The sequence below is a fragment of the Eubalaena glacialis genome, chromosome 11 (assembly GCF_028564815.1).
Source record: "Eubalaena glacialis isolate mEubGla1 chromosome 11, mEubGla1.1.hap2.+ XY, whole genome shotgun sequence".
Classification (NCBI taxonomy): Eukaryota; Metazoa; Chordata; class Mammalia; order Artiodactyla; family Balaenidae; genus Eubalaena; species Eubalaena glacialis.
The window spans coordinates 63,191,912-63,208,229 of NC_083726.1; the positions used below are offsets into that span (position 1 = coordinate 63,191,912).

Sequence of the window (16,318 nt, forward strand, 5' to 3'; positions counted from 1 at the left end):
TAAACTGGTTCGTCTCTGAAGTTTCAAACTCTGATCTCACACCACGGTACCATTCATAACTCTCTCACTTGCAGCAGATGGGTTCATCAGCCACAGCAGCATCTCCAGTCCTGAACCCAATCATTCCATTTTCTAACCCCCCACTACCCTCCTTCACACTTTCTTTCCAGCTTGGACTCCTGTACCCCTCCTTCTCTGGCCCCTACCCTTCAGTCTCCTCCACCTGGATAAACCCACAGCCCTGTTTAGCCTAAACGCTGACCTTCTCTGCTCTAAACTGCAATGCCTCGTGAAGAAAACGATATCCTCAAGATCCGGCGTCACCACCGACTCACAGTCCCCAGGCTCAGCTGCATCCTCTTTGCTACTAAGGGCTTCTGTCTGCCTTTGGTCAGCAATTTCTCCCAGCCCCCCTGGTTGCTGCTGCAAAGTTTCTTTACTCTCCTCCTATCGCCCACCCTGTACCCTACACCCTCATTCTCAGCAATAGATCATAGCCTTCTTCTTCGCTGAGAAAATCAAAGCCCTCTGGTTAAAAACTCTCTTACCTTCTTTCCCCCTCCTGAACTTACCTCCGCACCCATCTTTTCTCTCTGCCTCCGGGCTCTGAGGACAGACTGTCTCTCCACCTGCGCCCTGGATGCCAGCGTCCCGCACCTCCTCAGATACGGGCTTCCATTCCGTGGCCACCACTCCCTAATACAGTCACCCTTTCTTTCTCCCCTGTCCCTCCCCTCCCTCTGACTGCCTTCCGTTTGTCTGCATGCACGTTCATTGGCACTGTAGGGATAGAAGCCAAATGTAAGCGGGCTGAGGTCTGAATGAGGTGAGGACGTGGAAACCATGAGTGCCGAACACAATTTCTAATGGAGCCTGGCAGGAAGAGGAAGCGAGACGGGAAATTAGCTTGAAAGGAAAGAAAACTCAAGGAAAGGATTATTGTAGGATAAGAGACTTGAGCAGGCAGATTGGCAGAGGAGAAGGAGAAGGGCCACAAAGAGAGATGTTAAGTATGAGAGGGGGGCGGAGCTAATTAAGGGAGCGAGGGGAGTGGGGGTGGAAGATGGATTTAAGTGTGGGCTGCGGGGTATCCAGCCCTGGTGTAGAGGACAAATGCCTACGTCTATAGCAGGAATCAGCTAAGGGTGGACAAAGATCTAGATATTCCAAGGTGTGGGCAGAGGAGGCTAGTTCAGAGACATTTCTACAGACTCTAAGAGAATGGCTATTTCTGCTTCCAGAACATTCTGTGGGGCTGTTCTCACCAAATGCTCTACCCAATCATCCTATGCACGCACTTTCTCTGATCTCAGTCTGCGTGACAGTGACTCTCCCTAAAGGAGATCAGCAGTCTCCAAGGAAACCAGGCAGCTCCAGGTGAAAGGTGACGACTCTGACTCGGCTGCGCTTCCCAGCTACACGACCTTGCAGCTACCTTCTGTGAGACTCAGTTTCTCCTTCTGTAAAATGGGGGATTAAGAGTGTCTGTCTCATGAGTCCTTTTAAGTATTGAAGAAGATAATGTAGAAAATGTACTTAAGGACTCAGTAAGCGGGAGTTGTTGCTGGCCTTGGAGCACCTGCCCGTGGCGATTCCTACCGTCTCTTTTCTGGTAGAAGTCCAAGGAGGTTGGGACTTGAGACACCACTCCCCATGATGTGGCCTTCATTTGACGACTCGGTGCTACTGGGGGGTTTACAGGGTGTTCCATTACCCGAGGTGGTGGCGCCACCCCCCACCCTGCTCCCATTCCTCCATCCCCCGTCCCCATGGCTCTCTTTCCTGCACGCTGCCCCTGGCAATCCTCACCCACCCTCTCTTTCTTTCCGTCTGCATCCTGGCATTTCCCATGTACCTGCTGGACTTTCTGGGCTTGTGGAACCGGATATGCAAAAAATCGCTCCCCTACTTCTTGGCAAGGTTCACTGTGATATACAACGAACAGATGGCGAGCGAGAAGCAGGAGCTCTTCAGCAATCTACAGGAGTTCGCGGGCCCCTCCGGGAAGCTCTCCCTGCTGGAGCTGGGCTGCGGCACAGGGCCCAACTTCAAGTTCTACCCGCCTGGATGCCGGGTGACGTGTATTGATCCCAACCCCAACTTTGAGAAGTTCTTGATCAAGAGCACTGCTGAGAACCGACACCTGCAGTTTGAGCGCTTCCTGGTGGCTGCCGGGGAGGACCTGCACCAGGTGGCCGACGACTCCATGGATGTGGTGGTCTGCACACTGGTCCTGTGCTCCGTGAAGAACCAGGAGCGGATCCTCCAGGAAGTGTGCAGAGTGCTGAGGCCGGTGAGTGCGGGGCATGAGGAGGGAGAGACCACCTTCACTGCGTGTTAAGCCACTAGAGCATCGGGCTGCATAGATGCCTGTGGGCTTCAGGCACGGCTCCCACGGGCCTTAGACAAGCCACTTCATTCATTCCTTTGATCACTGATCTATTCAACAAACATTTAAAGAATGCTGACTCTGTAGCAGCACTGTCTTTCCGGGGTGAGAAATGAGCCTCAGAGAGATTAAAGGACTCGCACAAAGACAGATGACTCATAAAAATGGCAGAGACGCAACAAAAATCCAGGTGCCCTAACTTCTAGGTTAAGAAGACCTAGGCCAGAGATCTCACCAAGCCATCTCTCTAGTGGCTTCCAACCTGGGGTCACCTAAGTCCCATCACAGACTCCAGTTTTCTAACGATGAGAGCACTGAACCTCCCAGAGGGCTGCCAGAGCGTCTCCCTTCTGCAACAAATGAGAATGCGTTAAGTACACAGATAGCCATCTTCATTTATAGCATATGTTCTTCATTTTTCACCTTGGGGCCTCAGGAGTTATCTACATACCATTCTCTAGCCCTCTCCTCAAGCAACAGTCGTTAATCACTTGTAGAAAATGAACAACCATGCTGGGAAAGAAAGGGAGAGTCAGGGCAGAGCAGTTCTCCAACGACATTGCAGATGGTATCACCTTGCATCTTTGACCGCTGTTAACTTTTCAGAGTTCCTTACGTCATTGTCTTTAATTATAAAGGCAATTAATCAATGTGTCCTACTTGTTTAAAAGAATTCAAAAATTCAAGAGGAACATAGAGGGGAAAATGAAAGTTCTCCCTTCACTTCTTTAAATCGCACTCCCCTTACCTGTCCCTGCAGGTCACTATGTTAGTGGGTGTCCTTCTGGTTTTTTTCTTTTTTAAATTCATGTTTCTCCTCCCTGGTGTTTGGCAGTTTTTCTATCTATCTCAAGTTTACTAATAATTACTTTCAGATTTCAAGTTATATTTGAACCAGTACTTCCCCATCAACATACCAAAAGTGTAGAGTCATGTGACACCCTCCACCTATTTTGTTTTTTATTTCCTCATCCTCATCCCCTCTTTCCTCTCAACACCGTCAGTCTCTCCATCCCATATCCTGGGCTTGGTTGAAATAATCTGTCATTTTAATTTCAACTTTCTGCTACGGATTTTCCCCCTTGTCTTCTATTTCAAAGATCTTTTCTAATTTATAACATAGCTAAAAGTCAATTTATCATCATCCATTTACTTGCTATAGATTTTACTAGATTTATTGCTCTCCACTGCTTGATATGCTTTTGGTCTTCTCTTATCTTGAGATGTCTCTGTTTTCATTCAAATTTAATTTTCATTTGTCTTAACTACCTTCTTGAATAGGTTCCTGAGGAATGGTTCATGGATCTTGCAGATCTGAAAATGTCTGCCTTCTACCCTAATACTTTAACAATATTTTGGCCAAGATTCCTTCCCCCTGGTAGCTGTGAGTCTTTTCCATGGTCCTGGGGCTTTCCAAGTTGCAGATGATAACTTCAGTGCCAGTATAATTCTCTTTCCTTTTCAGATAACCTGTTTTTGTTGTTGATTGTTTTATGTCTGGGGGTTTTTAGGATTTTCACTCTTTTTTTGTTTGTTTTTTTTAAAGTTCTGAAATTTCACCAGGGTCTAGGGTTCTAAGAACTCAAAGAACTCAAAGCTTCTGATGTATCTCCTCTGGGATCCAGCAAGAAACCAAACTTCCCCCAACCACTCATTAGCTGGTTAGCTTTTTATCCTATTGGTTGAGTATCCCAGCAGGACAATGGGAAAAAGAAAGTCTCCCTTCCCCACTTCAGCCACCATTTTCCCAGTATGCCCCAGATATAGATAGATCGAAGGATGGATGGACCCCTTATTTTCTCTCTTGCACTTGAATCCCTGTTTCCTGCATTCTATCTCTTCCTCTTTCTTAGTTTACCCCTTAGTTTTGATGGAGCCTATACTCCAGTAGCTTTCTGAGAAAGGTGAGGTAAATGTGTTGATAAAATGCATGTCTGAATATTCTTTATACTCAAAACTAATTCATAGTTTGTACAGCTGTAGAATTCTGAGTTGGAAAATGTTTTCCCTCAAAATTTTTAAGGTTATCATTGTCTTCTAGCTGCTAATATTACTGCTGACAAGTTTGAAGTCATTCTGCTTCTAGATTCTGTATATGAAACTTTTTTCTCCTCTCTGTAAGTTTGTAGAGTCTTCTCTGTTTCCAGTAAAATGATTTGTTATCTGTTGGCGATTTAGTGGTCCATTTCAACCTGCAAACTTATGTCTTTCAGTTCTGGAAGTTTTTCTGGGATTCTTTCTTTCCCCCCCCCCCCCTTATATTTTCCTTGCTCTCTCTTTCTGGGACTCTTCTTACTTAAATGCTGGACTTCTTTGAACTGGTTCCCTAACTTTCTTATCTTTGATGTCCTATTTCCCATATCTTTACCCTTTTTCTCTACTTTCTAGACTTCCTTCATATTCTTTTCAAAATAATTTACTCAAGTTTTCATTTCTGCTATCATAGTTTTTATATTTCCAAGGGCTGATTTTTTTTTCTAACTATGCATTTTTTATTGTATCCTGTTCTTGTTTCAAGAATAAACTATCTTCTCTTTTTCTTTGAAAATATTAATAAAAGGGAGATTTTTATTTTTAATATTTTTATCTCCCTACTTAGTCTCTGCTTCCTCCAGATTTTTTTTCCTGTTTGTTTTCTGAGCTTCAGTTTTTATGTTGGAGGCTCTTCTCAGATAACTGTCGGTCCATGACTGATTACTCACATTTCCAGAGGCAGCACTAACAGTTCCATGAGTATGCATGAAGCATGTCAATGCCAGGCTTTCTGTAGAGTGAGCTAGCTAAGCTATTCACGTGGAGAGATTCCAGTAACAGTGTTTTGGGTCTTTCCTTTGCAACTGGTCAGAAAAATCTTCCAAACCCCCTCCTGGAATCTGTAAGTCTGACTTCTAGCATTCTGGAAACCAAATGAGAGAAGAGGGCTGGGGGTCTCAGCACTTGCTTGTAAATTTTACTTCATTCACCATCTTTTCAGTAAGGTGTCTATGCCCCACTGTGCCTTGTTATAAAGACCCTCTGTTTAACCATCTCCAGAGAATAAAATTGAAGTCCTCTGTGGAGGTGGGGAGGAACAGTATCTGGCTGTTCTGAGGAGGGGAGGAGATTCCAAGGTCCAATGGCTCATAAATAGATTTCAACCAATCTTCTAGATTTTTAAAATCAATTTTATTGAAGTACAATTTGCATACAATAAAATGCATCCATTTTAAGTGTACAGTTGGATCTGTTTTGATAAAGGTATACACTCGTGTAGCCACCACCAAAATAAAGATATAGAACATACCCATTACCCGCAAAGGATTTCCTTGTGCCTCTTTATAATCAATGCCCACAACCCTAGGCCCCAAGCAAACACTCATCTCTTTTCTGTCACTATAGATGTCTCTTCTAGAATTTCATATAAATAGAATTATACAGTAAGTACTCTTTAGTGTCTAGCTTTTTTGCTAAACATAAGTTTTTTGAGATTCATCCATGCTGTTGCATGGGTAAGCCTTCATTTCTTTTTGTCACTGAGTAGCATTCCATCACATGAATATAGCACAATCCATACCTTTTATGGACATTTGAGTTCTTTCCAATTTGGGGCTACATTGAATACCTGATATGAAAGCTCTTGTACATGCATTTTTTATGGACATACATTTTCATTTCTCTTGAGTAAATAAATACCTAGAAGTGGAGTTGCTGGGTCATAAGTAAATATATGTTTAACTTTATAAGAAACTGCAATGTGATTTTCCAAAGTGGTTATGCAATTTTACTTTTCTACCAGCAACACATGAACATTCTAGTTGCTCCACATACTCACTAATACTTGATATTATCAATAATTCTAATGGGGGTTTGGTGGATCTCATTGTGGTTTTAATTTGATTTCCCTAATAATTTATAACATTAAGCATATTTTCATGTGGTTACCAGCCATTCATGCATCTTATTCTGTGATGTGTATGATCAAATATTTTACCCATTTTTAAACTGGGCTATTTGTCTTCTTACCAAGTTGTAAGTGTTCTTTCTGTATTCTACATTCAAGTCCATTGTCAATATATAAATTATGAATATTTTCTACCAGGCTGACTTGACTTTTCGTTTTCTTAATGATGTCTTTTGAAAAGCAAAAGGTTTTATTTTGATGAAGTCCAGTTTATCAAATGTTTTCTTTTATGCTTCATGCTTTTTGTGTCTTAGCAAAGAACTCTCTCTCTACCCCAAGACTGTAAAGATTTTCTCTTATGTTTTCTTTTGGAAGTTATATAGTTTTACCTTTTATGTTAATGTCTATGATCCATTTATAGTTCATTCTTGTGTAATGCATCAAGTTCTTTTTTTTTTTTTTTTTTAATGGATACCCAGTTCTTCCAGGACCCTTTGTTGAAAAGACTATTCTTTCTTCATGGAATTGCCTTTTTGTCTTTGTCAAATATCAGTTGACCATATATGTGTGGATCTATTTTTAGATTCTATTCCATTCCATTGGTCTATGTGTCTATCCTTTTGCCAATATCATACTGTCTTAATTACTGTAGCTTTATATTAAGTCTTGGAATTAGGTAGCTTAAGTCCCCCAGCGTTAAGCTCTGTTAGGGTAAGTTTAGAGTAGTCTTTACTCTGGCCTACCTTGGGCTTTCCACTAGTGCATGATCCTTCTGGGGTCTCTGCTGAGTGCCCCGGGTGTTTATGAAGGACTCTCCTCTCTGATTGGTTCTAACTTGAATGAGCTCTGAAAATTGTTCCGCTTACAACTCCCCAGTCATTCTTTGCCTAACCTCATGGAGTATCACTCTATGCATACAAGACTGGTTACTCAACCATGGACCCAGGAGAATCCATGCAGATTTCTGAAGCTCTCTCTCTGTAGATCCCTTCTTTCTCCCAGCTGGCTTAGGAGTCAACTTTCTTGGGTCTAAGATAGTGTATTTAAAAACCTAGAGTTCTCCTCCCATGTGTCTCCTTTACTACTCACACAGAACACTTCACTTCTGACACTTCTGGTGGCCAAATGTATGGGAAGTTTTCCCCACACCAAGCAATTCTGCAACACCATCCAGATGTCCTACAGTTTACTCCATTCTGGCACTTATCCACCTAGAGATAGGGTCAGGTCCCAAGATTAAGGGCTCAATCCCACAAAATTGCCCCCTCCCTTCAGCCACCAATCACAAGTCCAGGTTGTCAGGTGTGCTTCTGATTGATTTGCTATAAATCTGAGGTTCCCACGACCCCTTCCTCAGGGTCCATTAATTTGCTAGAGTGACTCACAGAACTCAGGGAAACATTTATGTTAACCAGTTTATGAAAGGATATGATAAAGGATGCAGTGGACAGCCAGATGAAGAAATACATGGGGCGAGGTGTGGGAGGGTCCCCAGAGCAGGAGCTTCTGTCCCCATGGAGTTGGGTTGCATCACTCCCCCAGCCCCATCCATGGATGTTTTTAGCAATTTAGAAGCTCTCCAAACCCCTTTCTCTTGGGATTTTATGGAGGCTTCCTCACATAGGTGTGATCAATTATTAACTCCATTTCCAACCCCCCTCCCCTCTCTGGAAGATGCGGGGTGGGGGGGGGGGTGGAGATAAAAATTCCAAGCTTCTAATCATGGCTTGCCCTCCAGGAGCTCACCCAGAGCCTCCTGAAAAGAACAAAAGATGCTCCTAGTTCTCTTACACTTAGGAATTTACAAGGGTTTTAGCAGCCCTGTGTCAGAGACAGGGTCAAAGACCAAATATTAGAACAAAAGATGCTCCTAAGGCTCTTATCACTTAGGAATTTACAAGGGTTTTAGCAGCCCTGTGTCAGACAGGGTCAAAGACCAAATATTAGAACAAAAGATGCTCCTAAGGCTCTTATCACTTAGGAATTTACAAGGGTTTTAGCAGCCCTGTGTCAGAGACAGGGTCAAAGACCAAATATTAGAACAAAAGATGCTCCTAAAGCTCTTATCACTTAGGGAATTATGAGGGTTTTAGGAGCTCTGTGCCAGGAATGGGAGGTTGTGGGGCAGAGATCAATATATTTATTTTTCTATTAGCTCACAGTTAGTTACAACTTGTTCTACTTTCTAGCTTCCAGAAGTGTTCTGCCTTAACCCTTGCTGTTTTCTTTGTCTTACACACAACAGTTCTGCTATAACATGATATATACATTCCTAAAAATCACGTACTATGTGTACATCAACTATACCTCAATTTAAACAAAAGTTTTTTTTTATCACCATACTGTGCAAAATCATGCAACAAAAACCACAGAGCTTATGGAGGGGAAAAGGGGTTAGGGGCACAATACTCAAAAATGTCATCAGTGACCCGTTAAAAAAGATAGGAGCCTAATGAAAACAGTAGCACAGTTTTACACATATTAAATGGCTAAGAAATACATAACAACTACAATAAATAAAGCATTTTACCTGGAAAAAGACTTGACATTTGCTTGTGGACATGGGCACCGGAAGGGCTACAGCTTGTGAGTTACTGTGAAGTTATTGTGAGTTGTATGTTATTAGCAGGAGGAGGGTTACCTGAAATTTGATGGAAAGTTGTAACAGCTAATGTGGATGGGTGTGGGTTGTGAACTGAGGCAGGTGGTAGTTGTTCGAGTTGTGTGCATTTTGTGTATTTCTACGTGGCTCAGTTATCCACATTCACCCATGTGCCTTACACACAAAATTGTGCAAAAGCAAATGTGAGATTCACATTAGGCTCAAATCGTTCCATAATATATCAATCATGTTGAAATGAATTCTCATTTTCAAAACAACCAACTGTATTTGTATCCAAACAAACTTCACTGCAGTTTTTGTGAGTTTCGGAGAGTAAATATGTGTGTTCAATCTGCCATATTTATTTCTTTCCGCAGGTGACTCCCCCAAGTAGACAGTGGGACCTGCCGGAGTAAGGACAGGTGACGCTCTGTCAAATTTCCCCACTGTCTAACCCAGCATCTGACCCTCAGTGGGTGCTCACTGATGTTGGTTTAATAGAGTTCCAATGAAAGTTGTTCTTTGGCCATTTAATGCATCAAACAGACAAAATATTTGTGTGAATTTATGAAGACACACTATTTAAAATAGGTTCCCATCTCCAGGAGATGCCCTTAACTTCTTGGAACATACAGCAGCCAAACATTCTAGCTGGAATTTCTCTGGTCAGCAATTCCTCAGCCTAGCTAGACACTTCTTATTTGAAACCTGTCAAGAAAGAGCCAGAATGTTCTGGAAGGGGCTACTTTCTTTCAGCCAACATTACAGCTCCCACAGGCCCATTGGCCAGAGAGCTATCCCTTCCTCATACCTCTGTGTACACAGAACTAAAAAGAAAGCAGTAGGCACTGCAAAGGCCTCTGCATCTCAGGAACTTAAGACCTGCCCTTTGTCAGTCAGGTTCCAATAGGGAGAAAATGGTCACACTAGTTATTTAAACAGAAAGAATTCAATGTAAAGAATTGTTAACTAAGTACAGAACTGTTAACTGCGTAACTGAAAGAGAACCCTAAGATATCAGGGAGCTGGCACTGACAGAAGTAGATACTGTAACTAGGGCTGAGGGAACAAAGGGAAGAGGTTAGAAGTGTTAAAACTCAGAACCTTAGAGGAGGGGCCCCTGAAACGCAGAACTCTGGGGCAGAGGCGCTGCTTGGCTGGCACTGATACCTCTAGTAGGGGGCAGGATGAAACTGATTGATTCTTCAAGTGTTGGGAAAACTGCCAACTGGATTCAGCTGCTGCTACAGGAAGGCAGGGCTGCTGCTACAGGAAGGCAGGGCTGCTGCCAGTGTGAAGACACATTGCTGGGGCATTGCATGCGGACCGGAAGCCCACAGAAAGCAAACACCCTGCAGTCTCCCTCTGGCACCCCCTACTGGCAGATCCTAACAGAGCCAGCTGGAAAAGCCAAGTCGCAACTCCACATTGCAGCTAAGGCACAATAACAACTATTACACCCGTCAACTGGGAATCCCATCTACCCGCCATCACATTTTCCTGAGCTGACTAAACCAGCGCATCGTTTGGGCATTTGCCCCATATCACCCCTCAGTCTTTCAGGGAGAGCATCACCAGCACAGCCCCGAAAACAATTGGCTTAGTCATGGGTTGAATTAATGGAAATGCCTTGTTGTTGGCTTTCTCACCGAGTTGTGCAATAAAAGTATCTTTGCAGTTTCCATTCCTGCCATCACTCCTGGTAAACAGCAGGTACACCTTAAATGCTCCTTGAATAAAAACAAACTTGTATTCAAATATATGCTAGTTAAATCAAGTAATTTGCCTATTAAAGTATAGGCTCTCTTTTTTAAATGATAATATGCCAATGTGATTTCAGTGTGGCATTCAAATTAGGTCAACCCTTTAGAAAACAATTAGTGAAAAAACATATCCATGAAGATGTTCATTAAGGCAGTGTGTGTGTGTGTGTGTGTGTGTGTGTGTGTGTGTAGAGAGAGAGGAAGAAGGAGAAGAAGAAGAAGGAGAAGGAGAAGAGGAGGAGGAGGATGAAGAAAGAGGGGAGGGGGAGGGGAAGAGGAGGGGGAAGAGCAGGGGGGCTGGGGGTGGGGGGAGAGAGAGTAAGCAGCCCACATATCCTACAGTAGGGGAGTAGTTGAGTATGAAACAGTCTCTCATTAGTATAATATGACCTCATTTAAAATCAGAGTTATGGAACTAGTGTTGTACTATGGAAAAAATACTTATCTTCAGGGAGGCTGGTAGCAAAACAGACTTTGGAGTCAGAGCTACCTGGTTTCCAGTCCTAGCTCAACCACTTACTAGAAGTGTAACTTTTAACAGTCTCCCTGAGCCTCAGTTTATCTCTGATATCAGGAAAACACCTACTTTGCAAGATACATTAAGGATTAAATGAGAAAGAGAAAACAACCTACACAGAGCCTGGTACATACTAGGTATTTCGTAAGCAGTGAGTGTTTTTATTATTGCCTTAGGTAAACATGCAGATGGAAAGATGTAGCAACATTACAGCTGTAATTATATTTAAAAGAAAACAGGCGTGCAGAGGGGAGAAACTGAAAGGAAATACACTAAAATACTAAATAGTGGTTGTATCTGAGTGGTAAAATTATGGATGACTTTCCTCTTTTTCTGTTTTCCAAATATTAATCATGCAGTTTGGAACATTTAAAATGGCAAAACAAGAATCATTTTGAAGGACAAGTTTTGAGAAAAACCTCCCAAAGATCAGGAAAAGTAACGATTCATTGGTCAGTAAAAACTCTAAAATGTCGTCTGCCTGCCTGTATAATTCAGTCCCAATGCTATAAGATGGGGCCAAGGAAAGCAGGCATCCATGCCAGAGAGCTGTAGGGCTAGGAAGTGACGGGTGCTTGTCTCTACACAGAAGAGGGCATCTGTGCTGGGGGCAGTGGCTACAAGAGGAGATGATGGATGGGAGAAACCTAGAATGAACCATGTGATGTTGGGATTGATATTGAAGGTATAAGTGTAGACTCATGGCCTTCAAATTAGACAGATAAATTAAAATACATAGATTTAAGTTGTGTATGTGTATATACATATACATATGTGTGTGTGTGTATATATATATATATATATATATATATTCCCTATCTCCCTTCACTGATGTCTTAGATTCAGTAAACTATTGTTTACTCGCTAAATACATCATATATTTCCATTAGAAGTCTCATTATGTCCATGTTGTCCACCACCTGAACAGGTTTTGCAGTCACTAGTCCAGAAGGTTAAAGCTTGAAGGTAACATTCTGTTCCTGGCTTAAGAGTCAGAAAATCACTGACAACATTTCAAAAGCTGTGAGCATACCTACTGCCCGGATCTTGGTTTCTAGATACCATCCTCCACTAAAAGAAACTAATTTGCCTCGCAGAAATGACAAATTCTAGGGCTGGGACAGATAAATCACAAGATGAGTCAGGATTATCTTGTTCCAGAAAGTTGGGAAGTGCTTAAAGAATGGAGGGACTATGTCAAAAGGACACAGAAGCCAGCTTGAAGGGGTTCCCACTGGCCAAAGCTGAGATAATCTGAGCCTCAAGATAAATAATAAATAAAATAGGGATCCCTGAGTCTATACTAATATACATAAATAAATATGGAGTAAAGAAAGTGTTTTTTTTTCCCCTACAGAAGATGCCAACTAATAAATGTAGAAGTAATCCTGGATTTGTCAACCATCATAGTAATAATTAAACCGAGAAACATCAGCAATTTTCGTGGAGGAAGTTTGGTGAGAATCAGGATATTTACATGGTCCCAAAGTGTCTTTCCACAAAGTGGTTTTTTTTTTTCTAATTTTATTTATTTTATTTATTATTTATTTTTGGCTGCATTGGGTCTTCGTTGCTGCGCACTAGCTTTCTCTAGTTGTGGTGAGCCAGGGGGCTACTCTTCGTTGCAGTGCGCGGGCTTATTGCGGTGGCTTCTCTTGTTGTGGAGCACGGGCTCTAGGTGTGTGGGTTTCAGTAGTTGTGGCACATGGGCTCAGTAGTTGTGGCACACAGGCTTCATTGCTCCGTGGCATGTGGGATCTTCCCGGACCAGGGCTCGAACCCGTGTCCCCTGCATTGGCAGGCGGATTCTTAACCACCGTGCCACCAGGGAAGCCCCACAAAGTGCATTTTAATTACAAAAAGGAAAAAAGCACTTTACAATGGAGAAAACCGGCAGACTATTATAAAAGTTAACATCACCGGTAATGGGACAAATTGAAATTGTGCGCTGCCTGATAGGATACAGGAGGAGGAACACAGCATCCCTTCTGTGGTACTCCTGGCCAAAATGCATACTCATGAGGAAACATCAGACAAACCCAAATTGTGGATTATTCTACAAAATAACTGGCTTATTATCATCCTCAAAAGTGTCAAGTTCATGAAAATCAAGACTGAGGAACTGTTCCAGATTAAAGGAGACTAAGAAGACATGAGACCAAATGCAGTAACAAGATTCGGAACTGGATGCTTTCGCTACAGAGGATATTACTGAGACAACTGGTAAAATCTGAGACCCCCTCAGACTGGGGTCTGCGGATTAGGTGGCAGTAGTGTATCAATACTAATCTCCTGGTTTTGATGGCTCTAATGTGGTTGAGTGAGAGAGAGAGAATGCCTTTGTAGGAAATACACATTAAAGTATTTGGGTGGTAAAGGAGCATCAGGTCAGCAATTTGCTCTCAAATGGTTCAGAAAAAAAGGTTCTTCGTACTGTTCTTGCCACTTTTCCATAAGTTAGAAATGAGTCAGAAGAAAATAAAGTTCAAGAAGTTTATTTCAGCTGTGGCCAAAAGCTCTGACTCTTTATCTCAAAGATAAAAACAAAGGCTGCAGCCAGTTCGGTCAGCCAAACCTGTTTGTTTTGACAGTTGCGGACAGACTGCCAGGCATGGGCTGGGCAAACAGCTCAAGGGATCAGACCAGAGGCTTGGAGGGCTGGGATGGCAGCTTTGGCCATGGCTTATGCAAGGAAACTCTGCATGGAACACTTAGGAAGAGCTCAGAAACTTACGGCGTCTGGGACTTGGGGTAGGAGGAGAAGCAAACCAGGATTCTTTCCACACCCCACTAGACCGAGCCCCCTCCCATCAGACCCCAAAGGCTCAGAGAAGGAGGAGGCTGGGGGAAAGAAGCAGGGAGGGAGAAGGAGAGGGAAGAGAGGACAGCCTTGGATTTCTGGTATTGTCACATTGTTGATACAATAAATATATATATATATATATATATATATTTTTTTTTTTTTTTTTTTTTTTTTTTGGCTGCGTTGGGTCTTCATTGCTGCGCGCGGGCTTTCTCTAGTTGCGGCAAGCGGGAGTTACTCTTCATTGCGGTGCGCGGGCTTCTCAATGCGGTGGCTTCTCTTGTTGCGGAGCACGGGCTCTAGGCGCGTGGACTTCAGTAGTGTTAGCACGTGGGCTCAGTAGTTGTGGCTTGCAGGCTCTAGAGCACAGGCTCAGTAGTTGTGGCGCACGGGCTTCGTTGCTCTGCGGCATGTGGGATCGTCCCAGACCAGGGCTTGAACCTGTGTCCCCTGCATTGGCAGGCGGATTCTTAACCACTGCGCCACCAGGGAAGTCCCAATAAATATATATTTAATCCATAAAAAGTCACCAAACTTTGTTGTCCTTGGACCTCTATGCCATTCCCCAGTGTTGTGTCCCCAGCAGCAGTGGGCAGGACCCTGCTGGTGCAGTAGACAGGGGAACCAGGAGAGGGCTGCCTTTGAAGCAGGTGTCCCAGCCACCAGTCACTGAGGGATTGTGAGGTTTGGTTTTTTTGCCACCCAGCAAAGTTGCTGCTTCATTTTTTGCATATTTTAATAGGTTTAGTGTTTTCCCTGAGATAGTTCTGCAAATTTCAAGAATGGAAAAGAAATAAATGTTTGTCCATGCGTATCTCCTCTGTGTGACTATGAGCTGCTATAGGCAAGAGCTCTGCAAAGTCAGCCTCAAGTAGCACTGTTTTATCCACTCTTCCCCAGTCCCTAATAAGGGCTGGGCCACAGCCAGTGCTCAGTGAATGCTTTGTTTCTCTCTCTCTGTATGTGTGTGTGTGTGTGTGTGTGTGTGTGATTTAATGGACTTTTTATTGCATGTCTAGGTGGCAGAGATAAGTCCCATCACCACACAACTTCCCTCCATTTTTCCACCTGCAAAGGCTCTCTGAGGCATCTCATCCCAAATCATGTGTTGTATGTGAATGTCTGGAGTGTGTTGAGTTACTGAGAGATGGGTAAGCCATAGTTAGATGCCCTTAGAAACCAGTCAGTTCCCAGCTTCAAAGAAGCAGTGGCTCCTAGCGATAAGAAGCCAGGCACGGGGGATCTGCATAGTGTAGCTAAAATATTGAATGTTGCAAGAGATGCTCATCTCCACCTAAGCTCACCCAACACATGGGCACTGTCCGTTGTGCTGAACAGTCACATTTTGCAGAGACAGGGAAGGGCAGACCTCCTGCCCAGAGTCACGGGTATAGGAGAGAGAGTTCAAAGTAGGAATTTCCACATCTCAGATGTTCACCAAAGCCTAGAGAAAGTTCATCTGGGTCTTCATTGGAGATCACTGATATCTAGATGAAGAAGAGAGGCTCTCGGGGAACCAAGACAGGGCTCTGGACGTCACAAGCTGGATTCAGGAGCTCTGATAGAGATGAGGCCACCCCCAGGCCGGGCCCAGCCCCAGGGCCAGAGGCCGCACCCCCAGCAGCAGCAGCTATGAAAGCAAAGCCTTCTAGGGCTTGGCTGGGTCCTTTTCAGCCTGTTCTATCTGAAAAGCACCTACATATCACAAAGCCCATATCAACAACACCTTCAGCCCACAGACCTGGGGGTACTCAATTCAGCCCCAGGGGCCTGCCTTCCCAGCTCCTGAGATCCAGTTACTGGCAACGGGCATCGCCTTGTGATAAGGTAGCAGCTAGACACGCGCCTGCTCCTGCCTGGGTCCACCAACTGACCCCAGTGTGACCTCCCTCCTCCAGGACGTGGGCTTGACTCATGCTTCCAGAATGGGAACCTGAGGATTACTGCTGCCCCACGATACCTGACTCATAGCTGGTCCAGGGGTAGCTGTGGAAGGGGCTAAGAGCAGCTGTCAGGGGCCAGGCACCAGGCACACTGCCGCATTTCATTGGTATAATGACTCTGTGGGGTCATTCCTAGAAAGGAGGAAAGTGACATTCAGAAAAGATCATGCACTTAGCCAGCCACCCACTTACCCTTGGGAGACTCCCTGGAGCCAGCCAGCATCACCCCTGGGAACCACCGTTTGTTCATTCGTTCCTCCAGCCAGTATTTATTGAGGGCTTCCTGCCCCCTGCTTCATGGCCACTCAGTCCCTGAGGACAGCCTGTAGGAGGCCCACCCAGCTTTCCTGGAGGAGCCTGGCTTGGCTGGGAAAGGGGTTCCTGGACCCCAGGTCCACCAAGGTGTCCCACAGGTATCCCA

At 44.0% G+C, this 16,318-nt stretch overlaps 1 protein-coding gene across 1 annotated transcript; it reads left to right on the forward strand.

Moving 5' to 3' along the window:
* Positions 1-282: 282 nt before the first annotated feature.
* On the forward strand, positions 283-14,569 carry LOC133101683 (N6-adenosine-methyltransferase TMT1A-like). Its single transcript, XM_061206657.1, has 5 exons — positions 283-390; positions 1,341-1,384; positions 1,702-2,297; positions 9,480-9,581; positions 14,538-14,569. The coding sequence occupies exons 1-5, from the start codon at positions 283-285 to the stop codon at positions 14,567-14,569; spliced, it is 882 nt and encodes a 293-aa protein (XP_061062640.1).
* The last annotated feature ends 1,749 nt before the right edge of the window (positions 14,570-16,318 follow it).